Source organism: Lepisosteus platostomus, chromosome 8, assembly GCF_059453375.1.
Source record: "Lepisosteus platostomus isolate fLepPlt1 chromosome 8, fLepPlt1.hap1, whole genome shotgun sequence".
Taxonomy (NCBI): Eukaryota; Metazoa; Chordata; class Actinopteri; order Semionotiformes; family Lepisosteidae; genus Lepisosteus; species Lepisosteus platostomus.
In genome coordinates this window covers 52,531,169-52,544,420 of record NC_142618.1, presented here as the reverse complement: position 1 = coordinate 52,544,420, position 13,252 = coordinate 52,531,169, and the positions used below count along the sequence as shown (strand labels likewise).

At 39.0% G+C, this 13,252-nt stretch overlaps 1 protein-coding gene across 6 annotated transcripts in view; it reads right to left on the bottom strand.

Annotated features, from left to right (window-relative positions):
- Positions 1-13,252, bottom strand: part of LOC148657509 (5'-AMP-activated protein kinase subunit gamma-2-like) — a 128,861-nt gene that overhangs the window by 1,576 nt on the left and 114,033 nt on the right. For 4 of the 6 annotated variants that reach the window (XM_088643897.1, XM_088643898.1, XM_088643901.1 and 1 more), the window contains 7 exons: positions 10,939-10,984; positions 10,158-10,212; positions 8,521-8,647; positions 4,181-4,346; positions 2,826-2,863; positions 2,193-2,339; positions 1,558-1,651 (listed from right to left, as the gene is read on the bottom strand). In XM_088643897.1, coding sequence (XP_088500023.1) covers positions 1,558-1,651; positions 2,193-2,339; positions 2,826-2,863; positions 4,181-4,346; positions 8,521-8,647; positions 10,158-10,212; positions 10,939-10,984 — 673 coding nt within the window. Of the gene's footprint in view, positions 1-1,462; positions 1,652-2,192; positions 2,340-2,825; positions 2,864-4,180; positions 4,347-8,520; positions 8,648-10,157; positions 10,213-10,938; positions 10,985-13,252 lie in introns of all 6 variants that reach the window. The other 2 variants (XR_015940987.1, XM_088643900.1) reach the window with 2 other exon arrangements.

The window sequence follows — 13,252 nt, the reverse complement described above, 5'->3', positions numbered from 1 at the left end:
TGTTGGAAGCGCTGCTTGAAGCCACACAAACTGTACATCCGTGACTCATGCTTCGGCTTTGCAGCAGACTGTGGGAATCGGTCCCATTCCTCTCGCTAACTTCGGACCGCATGTCCCTGTTCACGGGTCTCTGATGCCACGTTACCCCAGCTCACAGCTCACAGCTCACAGCGGGGTAACGTGGTCAGTGAGAATGACCAGTGGAGCACAAGAGAGTGGTCAGTGGGGCACAAGTCAAGGGCACCCACATCCTCAATGTCAGCTTTCTTGTGAGATGAAAATGCGATGCTACACGAGCAAATACAAATGTGCATTTGCCATGCTATCATTTCAGCACCGCTGATGTCCATAAAGCAGGTAGCTAAGAAAGGTAGCTTTCTTCATTTGAACTCCAGCACTGGGCAGTGCTTGTGAAAAGGAGCTTTTCCTTAACAAAAAAAGAGGCTGTGCTCATTTGCTACTTTCTGTCTGTCATGGCAGTCGTTAAGCCTTGCAGTGGTTCTTTTCAGATTCAAAATCAACAGTAGCATAAAAGGGCAGTTTCTCTTGCGTCTCTCTGTGCTTAGCGTTTTCTATTGTCTGTAAATGGTAAATACTTCTTTACTCTTTGTGTGTTTATCTCCTACCTTCGTAATATAACTACAAGAGGACGTTAAGCCTTTTTAGTGGAACTTTATGATTCTCATATACTGTATTTCCAGCTATATAGAGAAGCATAACACCCTACATTATGCAGTACAATTTTTGTGGTGGAGGACAAAAATAAACCTCCTTATATGTATATTACAATGTATTAAAACACAGAATGAAGATTAGGTTCTGGACAGTTGCTTTAGTCATTCACGGTTAATTTCTCTTGCACACAAGCACAAACAGCATGCTTCCTGCAACTGAGATACAAGGGGGTGACCTACTATATAACAAAGGAACTGGCAGTGAATAACTTCAAGAGGGCAGCGGTGCACAAAGAACTGAGAGAAAGGAAGAGCAGGGCTCAGCACTAACAGACTGCATCAAGATCCACATCCACGTAATACCTCCACAGCTGCTGGAGGAGTGCCTAATGTAGAGGCTTCAAAGCCTCATTCTGCAACTGATGGAAAGGGAGGACAACATTTGTGTCTTTGTACATTACTGAATGTGGAGCCAAGTGACCTCAGAAGAGCTGCTGGATCTCTGTGAAACTGAGAGCAGCATATCCTAACAAGCAGTTTCGGCACATTTATCTAAAAAACGCGCAAGGTTGTGCTCTCACGGTCCTATTCGAATTCCATCCTGAAAAGAAACTGATATTTCCTCACACCAGCATATCCTGCTATGACTACGGTTTTTTCCCCCCCTCTCCCTTTGATGAGAACGTTTTAGTGGCAAACCATTCCTGTGAAAAACAAGTCAATCACGGCACAGCGCTCTGGCCAGCCTGGCGTCGTGCTCTCAGTCACCAGCAGTGCAGCAAGCTCACCAGGTCCAACGTGCTGTGCTGCACCCTACCTGAGGGCTTGTGGGAAGGGGTGAGAGGTCAGTTTCCAGGGAGTTAGGAATGTTGTGCGTCTATACCTGCTGGTGTGAGCACCAGGGCCTGCAAAATGTCCGACAGGGAGACGATGCCCACAATACTGGCATTCTCGTCAACCACCACTAACCGATGGACCTACAGAGAGAACAGAGTAAAACAGGCATCAGAACGTCAAGGAAATTATTTCTTAACAACACGAGCTGCACTTCTCCCAGACTGAATCACCCTTGACAATTTATCAAGTTACAGTATGTCAGGTTAGCAAATAAAGATATATTTGATGACCTTAACCACAACCAGAGAGGAAATATTACAGTAAGGCTGTCCCATGTATATACTGTACAAAGAAACTGATATTTCCTCACACAGTAAACTGCACAATTTTTAGCATTTAAAAAAAAAAGTCACTCATTTTGTTCTACAAAAAAAAGGGTAAACGTCTACAAAAGGACATATGAGCACCCATTCTCTTTCATATAGGCACAGAATACTGTTTATTACATCACATTAGGTATTGTGTAGAAATATTTGTTAAATCTCCAGCAGCTTATTTAATGACCTAGGGACCAGGTCACCCTCCCCTGGTGCTGCAGTAAATACGCAAGAAAAAAATAAACTGAATAAAGGAAAGCAGGCGTGACGTTTTCGTGCGCAGTAGTTTGTAAGGTGAACTTACCTCAGCTTTGACTATCCTGTCCACTATGGTTTCCAGTGTTTCTAACCTGTTGCATTTCATAACGCCTTCAAAATACTGCGAACGGTGCCGCAGGGCTTGGGTCACGGTGATATCTAGGTTGTTATATGTCTTTTCAGCAGCAAGGTTCTACAGTAGTTGAATGAAAGCAAAAAAAGCATTAGTCTTGGTCATTAGGCTTTAGTCATTAGTCTTGGGCTTATATATAAAACTCAAAGTAATTGAATAATGAGCCGATCCTCTCATGTTATCCTAGTTCCACACAAATTTCTGTTTTGGTGTACACTTTAGAACATTATTCAAAGAGTATCTCAAAACTGGAAAGTGTTCTTTGTAAAAGACTTCATCAGGCTCTTTTTTAAGGGGCTGAGGGCTCGAATGTAAGGAAATGCTTTGTTTTTGTTTTGTCTGCTTATGTGGGTTTCAGCACAAACGTACTAGATCTTTTCTAAAAGAAAATATTAAAAGAAACGACAGAATTTGTTCTAGTCCTCGGTGCTTTTGAATGATGTGCTTTCTGAGGAGCAATACTGTATGTGGAAAACGCACAGTATATCCCGGAGTGCTACATTACAGAAGAAACCAAAAAGAAGAAAACCAATGAAAAGCACTTACTATGACATCAAATTTGGAATAAATATCTACAACCTTTCCTGAAACAGATAAAAAAAAGAACATAAGGATTTTAATATCTATTCAATGTGAATGGAAGTGCTAAAACAATCACATCCATCATGTATATATAGTACATATTAACAGAATACTTTTTTTTTCAAATCATATTTCACTTGGTTTAGAAGTTTCCTACTATTCATTTTCTGGGAGATTTCTTGTTCCATTTGATTGTTTTTTTGTCATATTTAACGTAGAAACTGTTCTCTTGTACAGGCCTGAAGTGAGCCTTGACGGGCCTATTCACACTGCAAATCTTCTCACCTTCTGGTTCATTAGTCAAGCAAACATTGCTTGGAAAGTCTTCGTAAAATGACACAGACAAAAAGGACTAGTAATTTCATAGTGCATTAGCTGAAACGTCAGGCAAGAAGAAGGAATCACTGAACAATAGGACAGACGTCTTGGCCTCCTGTTTTGTTTGTGTAACCTGCCTTACTTGGGTAAACAATGTTAATGCAGACATGTTGGCTTATTTAGAAATCTAAAGATAAAGAAAAACATTAGCTGGAGAGAGCAGCTACAGCCAGAGTCACACTGACCACTCTCAAGGGCCACTTTTCAGAACACGGCAGAAATGTCTGAGAGTCATCTAATGCGTCTCCGTAGTGCTACTTCACGTGACGTACATTTCAGGATTACTGCACAGTCATAAATTATTCAAAGCTGAGCTCTGGCTCTTTCAAGACATAAAAGCAAACCGGAGAGAACCAAGACTTAAACGTGTTTTTTTGTTTGTGGATTAAAAGACCTTCTAGTCTAGTTGTTTTGGGTTCAAGAAGGCCAGCTGGTTTTAATTAAAAAAAAAAACGGGTACTTGCTGAACTTTGAAACTGGCCATTAAGAACCGGGTGCGCTGCCAGTATTTCAGTAGATTTCACTAATTCTATGTGTTGTGTGTGTGTTAGGACTACACAAAGGGAGCACTTCCCTAATTAACATTATTCACCAAAAAATATTTATAACACTGATGGCATAGTATTGTGAATAACAATTTACACGTTCTTACAGTTTTTCATGCATTGATGCCACATTCATCAACTATTGGCATAACATTTAAGCAGCAAAAAACCTCCTACTTCCAATTGTCATGTATATAATTAAGTTAGATAATTAAATAAGAACTTCTTTGACTACAGAAAGACAAAGGAGATGATCCAGAAAACAAAATGCACTAGGTGCTGCCTGATAGCACATTATAGTCAACTCTAAAGGGCTGGTTATTACATCATTTCCATTGCATGTTTACTGTCAGAAACCCAGATTTAACAATCCGTTAGTACTGGAATCGCACATACCAGATTCATCCACTACAGGTAACGCAGACACTCTCCTGTCAACAAATATATTCAGTGCTTTAATGATCGGAGTGTCTGGGTGAATGAAGGCAATATTGTTGTAGGTTCCAATCCCCAGCTCTTCAAGGGTCTGCTTCATGAAGGCTGGCTTTGGCATTTCAGATACCTGGGCGAACAACAAGGTAGAGGAAAAAACAAAGTCTAGTGATAAAAAGTGGAACAGAACTCTATGCAATATGCAGCAGCTATCTGAAAATATGAACCAGTGTACAAAACCTCTTGCCTGTTAAAATAGGATACAATATGGGCTAGCTGTCGTGCAAGTTCAAATGACCGGAAATGGTTTGCTTTCCATTTTCATATTGATAAGCACATTTGGGTTTTGGAAGCACATAGAAGTCACAGAAATGTAATGACCGTATATGACTTGTTGCCTTGTTAGAGTGGAAAGAATCTCAAAGAGCTTCACCTTCAGGATGTGACTACTTCAGTCACCACCCCCCTGGTGATGGGCGGCAGTCATTCTGCGCCAGAAGCCTCACTACACAGGGGATGAGGCGCAGACAGAAGTGAGAAACTACCTCACAAAATAAATTATGGGGGAACTTAAGGCAGGTGAGTGGAATTCAGCCATGACATTGGGGTTAACACCCGTTACTTTCAACAATGGTGTCACAGAACCTTTAATGACCAGTTTAAGAACCTGTCAACAGGTTAAAACCTTTCATTCAAAGGGCAAAACATCTTACAGCACAATGTCCCGTCACTATTCTGGGGGGCTGGTATGGAAACTCTGGCCCAGAGGAAAGAGTGATGATCAACTGTCCACAACGTCTCTTACAACAACAGCAACATGTTTTTTTTTTGGGAGGTGTCCTGTCCAAGAACCAATCAGAACCTTGATGAGCTTCCAATCCATTCAGATCAGGCAGCAAGGCGATAATCTTGCTACTAATGAGGTAACTGCCTCTGAATCCATTCATTACTAATACCGAAAGCCTCCTCTTGTATTTTTTAAAGTTCGACTGCTTTTTGTAACATTCAACGTTGTGCATTAGGTAGGCTGTTCTCAACAATATGGAGCAGAAACTCCATACGAGACAAGACAAACTGCTCTACCACTTGAATTCCCCTTGAATTCCTGGTAGGGGAAAAAGGAAGTCATTTGGAGTGGAAAGGCGACAGGCCGGCTGGTGGGGAGTCAGCCAAGCAGTGTCTGGGACCCTTGTGTCCCGTGTCCAAGCAGATACTGGCTCCCCTCCCAGTCCCTGTGGCAGTCTTTGAGTAGAGTACACTGGACGTCCAATTACAGGCAATGGAGCAAGCTATTTTAACTACATTACACAAAACTAACTGCTTAAATGGCAAAAGAATTATAGCTGGAGTAATATACAGCTGCTCTAAATCAATACTTCAAATTAATTTTTGTAGTCTACAGCAATCCTCTTGATTTTAAATTAATGCTACTAAACGTTATATAATAATGAAATTATGCATTCTCTATGGATTATAAAAAGTTAGATTTTACCAGGTGTCCCATCAATATAATGGGTATTGTATAAGGTGGATAAGGTTTTGCCAAGTGTTGTTCACAGCACTAAAAATCCACAAGGGATAAGTGCAGCAGAAGCATGACTGGGCTGCTCTGCAACATACAATAGATGAGCAGAGTTAAATGACGCTATCAAAAGATGACAGAACGAGCTGCAGTTTCACAACAACATCATTCTAACTCAGAGGTATCAAACGCTATTCCAGGAGGCCTGCAGTTGTCTCTCAATTGCTAATTTTCTTTAAAAAGTGTTTTTTAGATGGTTTTTCCTTTTCAGAAAAAGGATGCTGTTAATTCAAGACATGGTTTATAAAGAACTTCTTTGAAAGTATACTTTGTGTAGGAAAGTATTAAATTAATCCAGTTAATTGGGCTACTGTATTTATTCTAATTACTAAGAACTCAGCTGAAGGAAAAGCTGAAATAGACCCCAGCTACCGATGTCATACTATACCTCCAACTTATACGTACAATGTTACTCTAAATACTGTCAAACTCCTTCTTAAACAAATCTGTATGCCTATTTAAAAAAAGATAATACTTTCACCACTAAAAAAAGCAAAGGAAATCTGGGCAACTGTCTCATATTAAACTAATTGCTAATAAATGACATCCTCTAAAACCACTTTATATATATATAAAGATTTATTTTTTGTAAGTCAATGTGTTATGATGATCAGTACAACAGCAAATGTTACTCTGATAAGAAAATAAAGAACAAAAGAAAATGCAAGGCATTGTAGCAAGGATCCTAGTTTATGAAGGTGTCTCTGCTGCAAATGCTTCTAAGATTCTAATGAGCACAGCAGCTTCATGGATGGCAAAGGGCTCCACAATATTTGTACCAGATAACGATAACGTCTTAATGACTTCATTAGGTTGTACTGGCAAGCACTGCAGTGATGCTTATCTGACGGCGGCTGCAATTGCAGTGGCCTCAGCAGCTTGTTAATCCCGTGCTGGGGAGGGCTTGTACAGATCACTGGCAGGGAAGGGGGGGAGTGGATGGAGAAAGTGGAGAGCCCGGAGATAGATTACACAAATCCGCTTTCAGTGTCCTCAGACAGTTCAGCCTGTCAAGCCCCACTCTCCCTATTTAATGGAGAGGCCGTTAACTCCTCCTTTACACTGGCTTCCGTGGTAACAAACACCCACGGAAAATGTAGTAAAAGCGCAACCAGATGGAGAACACAGGTCTCGGCTGAGGAGAACCCTACAGCACATCCACGTTTCCAGAGTACTTCAGTCACTCAACAAATAAGAGGGGAATTCACACAAGATTGACTGCATGCAGTTAGGTTTTCCTCGGAATATGACGTCATAAAGCACTTAAATCCTCAGGGCTCTACCCTGAACCCTGGCGTGTCTGTATTACAGGCAGGAAATGCGATAAGGTTTCCAACTTCAGAATTCCGAAAAGGTCTGCCCTGTTTTTTTTTATTCAAATACAGCTCTTCTCCACACGGAGGCAGTACAGAGAACAAGTGTCAGGTTAGCAAATAAAGGAAATGGAATTCTGACTGAAAAGCTTAAGAACAGATGATGCCCAGCAAAATGGCAGCCCTGTCAAACAGTAAAAGCCCCATTCCACTGAATGGTTCGGTGTGGCTGTACTTGGGGGAGGGCAAAAGGACACACACTGGAATCTAACAATACTCTTGATACTATGAAGACTAACCGTGCATGTGTAAAGTTATACAACTGCTTGAATATCTAAGGAAGGGTATTTTTTCCTTTCTCATCTACTGTAGTTTTTGCAGTTGTAGCTGTAGTTTTTGAAAGGAGTTCCTAGATGACAGCACAGCATCCACAGACGTCTCAAGGGAAACATAAAACAGCTTTCTGAATTCCTGACAGCTGATTGCACAGCATTCACAATAAACAAGGTTTATTGGGTGCACTGGCAATAAAATAAAGATAGGGGAGAAGAGTATGAGACCACCATACTAATTTTTCAGACTACAAGTCTTATAAAGCTATCATTTTAAAAATGTAGGACTAAAAAAAAATCATTTTTTTAAACTCTTTCTCAAACATTTCTTAATTAGCAGTTCTTCCAATATAGGACTACCACGAAGGAGCTGCTGTAAGCTCAATCTCTTATCTTTTCTTCTGCTTCAGGAAAAAAAATCTCGTTGATCTCTTTTCTATCACTAAATTTGCTATATAGTGTGACAGTGTACTGCTGCATGCAAATTCAAGCATAAGGCAGGCACAAGTGTGCACTGCTCTCGCAAACGAGTTTCCAATCCTAACAAAGGCAAGCAGCAGAAGAAGCGGTCATTCCTCATTTACCTTGACGGGTGATTAAAAGTTGGTCCAATTACCTCTCACAAACTGCAGCAGGAAGTGCAAAGAAACTGAGGTTTGCAAAGTGTTGCCAATTTTGATCAACATTTAAAATAGATGTAGATGGAGAGTAATTTTACCCAACTAATTATGAAATACATTTAATAATAATTCATCATAATTGCTAGCACTTTTCTGGACACTCCACTCAAAGCGCTTTACAGGTAATGGGGACTCCCCTCCACCACCACCAATGTGCAGCATCCACCATTTAAGAAAGCAATACTACATGCTGTATAATGCTGGCATGCAGTCAGGTTTATTTCAAGAAATTCAAGTCTCTTACACTCTTGTTGCATCGGAGTTGGTCACATCCACCTGCAAAGGAACTACGTGCCAATGTGCCATGTGAACTTTCACAGCTGCATCGACAGATACACACGCAACACTTCGATTTCTCTTTTCTGTGCACTAATAAGGATTAAAATTTGTCACTTACAAAAAGTTGCAAGAACTTGAGGATCCTCTTGTGAGTGAGGATATAAAGTGCATTCCCGCTGACGGGGTCGATGACGGGTAACCGATGGATTTTGTTTTTGATCAGTGAATATACCGCATCAAATAGGCTGCAAACGAGGGGGGAAAAAAATCCGTTCAAGAAACAGTAAGTAAACAGAATTTTTACTGTACTTCGTGATCTCTACACAGACATTTTTGGTTCCAGTTAAGAGATGCTTTAGTGTTTGGCTATAACAATTATTTTCTTCACCAACACTATCTGGACTGGAGGGGGAGACCTGCTCAAGGTCCAGCTGTAAAACCAGCCTTTTCCTTTCCCATCTAATATCAGAATTAATGAAGCCCATGCACAGTACACAATAATTACTGCCTGCATTAGGATTAATGCTTCATGTAGAATGGGACCTAGCAAAGGTAACTGCATGATTTAGAAGAGTCCAGTCCTTGAGGTCACTCTGGGATCAATATCTTTTTCATCCTTCAGCATTTTCAAGCAAGGATTGCAGCAGATATTACTTCAATCACCATGGGGGACTCAAATCTGTACTTCCACAAGACAGAAGACTGCAGTGATTCTTTACACCTGGAGTTTATTATTTTTTGTAAAAACCAAAGCTGTATTCATTTGAAAACGGGTTCCTTATATTAACTGAGACAAGGAAAACAAAAAATGTTTTACTTTTTGCTAACTTTAGATGACAAAGTCCTTAAAGACCGCGGGCAATACGCAAGCTTGACTTCAATTAAAAAAAATTGCAAGTTCCTCGCATAAAATATTCTCTCGGGAGGAGAAATTTATAAATGACTTTGGAGAGACAGAATGTCTGGAGAGAGACCTAAATATAAGGCAAAAAACTGCTAAAACCACAATCTATCACGTTCTGATACATTACAAAGGATCAGAGACAGAAAACTGAAGCAGATTTAAAAACGTCCCTTGTCTGGCAGAAAAACATTTGGAAGACTGTACAATATACCAAGTAAAATGTTTATTATATAACTTTAAAAGGTACCCCAACAAAATAATGCCATGACAAAACACGTGAAATAATGAAGAAAAATACAGATCTTTAAGCATAGTTTATTGCTGAATATATCTGGAAATAATTATTAAAACTACAAATTTGAGAAGAAGATATTAATAATTAAAAATGAAAAATCACTTAGCAATTGTTATTAATGTAAATATGCAGACAACACTTATTTTCTCAAATTTTCAACCATTGGAAACTTATTTTCATGTCTTTTCTGCAATGCTTTGGTCAAGGTACTGTTTCTTGTGAAACAGTAAATCTTTAATTACAGAAACCATCTGTAGATGAAGAGGTGCATCTTCCACTCTCACTAAGTTAACTAATGAGACACGAACTCAGCACTTTGATTTTGCACGTTCTGCAGGGCTCAGTGTTATCTCATAACTGGTGTGTGTTTAGGATGATAATGTAAGTAAAGATGTTCGGGTTGGATGCCGTTAATTATGGCTTTATGTTGCATGTCTTCCAAATTGTAAAAGAGTTGTAAAATTGTAAAAGAGCTCACCAAACCAAATTCAAATTCAACGCAACTAGTTCTCATGATCATAAAATATTGAACTTGAACTTAACTAGAGTAACTTACCTCGCATCGGGTGATATGTTTACTAAAGGCTTAAATGTTTCTTGGAGATAGAGTTCTAAGGAGAGAAAATTAAAATAGTTTGAAAAAGAAAGAAGTGACAAAGTCATACTGTATACAGCACACATTCATGACTGTCTGGTTTTGGGTCAGATCCTTTGTGATCTTTCAGTATCCAATTTAAAATTGTGCTTGTGGCAAAGGATTTCGGTCCAAGTGTTTCTGTACATCACACACCCACCTAATTTGGCTAAAATATCAGATGTATTACGAAGGACAGTTGTATGGTAGCTTTCACTTAATTTGTGCAATTCATTAACCATTTAATCATTTGATCATTGTACACATTGATAAGTAATTCAGCAGTGCTATGTACAGTATAAGGTTAATTTAACCGTTGCAGTATATAAAAAACTATATTGACAGACTCTTAATTAATTTTGATACCTTTAGTACATTTCTGTAAAACTACTTACTGCTGTTAACGTTTTATTTCTTTCATTTTCCTGTTCATACCATTCTTCACAAAGGAGTGAAGAATATTGATAATCTTACTCATGGGGTAGCACATCATAACACTATAAATACAAGACTATTGTAACAGAGTTGAAAAGCAAATATTTTATCAATTTTAAAAAATAAAAAATCTGTAGTTTGAGACAAAGTTGTTCGCAATATAACAGAAAAAAACAACGGTACCAAGTGCCAGTCAAGAGGAAAAATATAAAAGCATTCTTATTAAGACATAAAACACTACTGCCAAGACAACATGAGACGTTCTTACCTCTCCATGTTTCAATCTTGTGTTCTTCCAGCTCATAGATTTGTACCTGAAACCAGACAGACAAGAGCCCAGTCATGTTTTCTCTTGATGAAAAACAGTCAGGCTCTCCTAAGATTCACACCAGTTTATCCAAGTTAGACTCATTCTGCAACAGCTTTTGCCTCTTTATTTTGGCCATTATCTTTCACCCCTTCTGTACTCTGTATTCTTTGTTGGGTTTATGAAGCGTAACAGCACCTCTTAATGGTGCACGCAAGACACATGCATTCATGGATTGTAAGGTCTGCCCAGATAAACCTATTCTGAGGAAGAGAAAGAGCCTTTTCTGGTGACAGTGATGAAGGCACTTTAAATCTCTCATCATCTGTCATGTCACCTGCGGACCTATGGAAGCAGATTATGACAAGTCATAGTTGTCACCAGTGTTAGTACTGTATGCCAGGCCTCCAACACAATCAGCTCCTATTTCAGGAATAGTCTTCTATAAATTAAATCTAATTTCATTACAGTCAAGGAAGGGGGTGCCTGCAGCTAATTAAAGATTTCTAGAAAAAGGTTACTGTGCCTCTTGCTGGATGAGCTTCTGAGGCCAGCTTCCATTCAGATCTCTTTTCAAAAGCTCCCAACATGCAGAAACAGCATTTTCGCTCAGAGTGGCTAACAAACACGTACTGTGCTCTGTTTTCATTTTAAGCAGAAATATTTTGGACATTTCAGCTTACACAGCAAAAACCAGATATCTATTTTATTCCTTGCATATGTCTCAATATTTATTTTTATTTCAACAAAGCACCTAGTCTAGGTGAACACTATCACAAGTTACATACGAATGGAACAAAGTGAAACATACTGTACAGGAAAAGACTTGAAGACTATTACGTAACCACAAAAGAGATCACCCAGTTAAAAACAATACAATAGGACTATTATGTCACAGCTAAAGAGTTTTAATAATGACTGCATTAAAGCTCCAAGCACTTAAGATAAATGGTATACAGTACATACTGTACAGTATACTGTTTCAGGAAAAAAAATCTAATCAGGAAAAAATCAATACTAATCACAAACACAAATATGACAGTGGTTATAAGAAAGGAGGTTCAGGAAAAGCAGACATCAGTCTTCAATTCTGATTTATAAAATGGATTGCTGAAAATGGAGCCTCCTTAAGAACAAATACATTTCTAAGAAACAACGGTTTCACAGTCATGAACTGTGCATAAATGTAGAGGATTTCCAGCTATTTTCAGCTTGCCATGGTAATTCTCACTGGCATGGAATCTAATTTTGCAAATTAGACCTTCATACCTCAAAATAAATTTACAGTCACAGACCTAAGTGAAGACACTATGAACTACGTTAGACATCTATTTTTGAAATAAGGGTATTGATTTTTATTAACTTACAGAGGCAAATTTCTTGGCCTTTCTATCTAACAGATAAAATGGTGCATACAACGTGACTGAACAGAGTAACAGGCTGGGGAAAGGAGAAAAACAGCATAGAAGCTGCTGTCCAAACAAGACTAAGGAATGTTAATGAGAGAAAGTACAGTAAGTAATATTTAATCCCAGAAAGACTGGAGGTCCACACAAGTGCTGAAAAAAACAAATTTGCCAGATAAAGAACAAAGGGACACAGTTATAAGTTGCTGAGGTTTTGGAGGAGGAAAAATGTATTTTAGAGGTCTAGCTTCTGTTATGTGCCACACTGTTGAGGGTTTTTTTGGCACTGTTTGTGGGATGATAAGTGGCGATATGTAAACTGAGAGCTTCAGAACTGTCCCATCTGTGAAGCAATCTGGAAAAGGATTTGAGCAACACACACAATTTGATCTTAAAAATAAATAAGATTAACCATTTTCAGGCTTGCCCATAAAGCACACCTCACATTCCTAAACTGAGCTGAAGAGAATCTGCATGCACTGAACAAAAAAAAAAGAAGTTAAATGTATCCTTGAATCCAACAAAAGCATCAAAAAAAGAACTTGAACCTTACACTTTTTTACAATAAGCCAAGCAAAAACGGTGAGTCATAAACAGAATGGAGAAAGTTTTCAAGGCACACGTGGGAAGAATTTTCAGTGGCCGCCCAAGTACAGCTGATACAAAAGGACTCATCTTTATTACTCGAGACAGCAACAATGAAATATTTAAAGCGCTTTTTAAATCATAAAACATGACAACACGTAATACAGTGATGGGGTGGAGACAGGCAACAAAAGCTTGAACATACTGTAGCCAAGCCAGAATAAGAGGGACCAAAATTGAACTGAGCAGCCTTGTGTGTGCTCAATTATCCTTCCCAGTTCTAA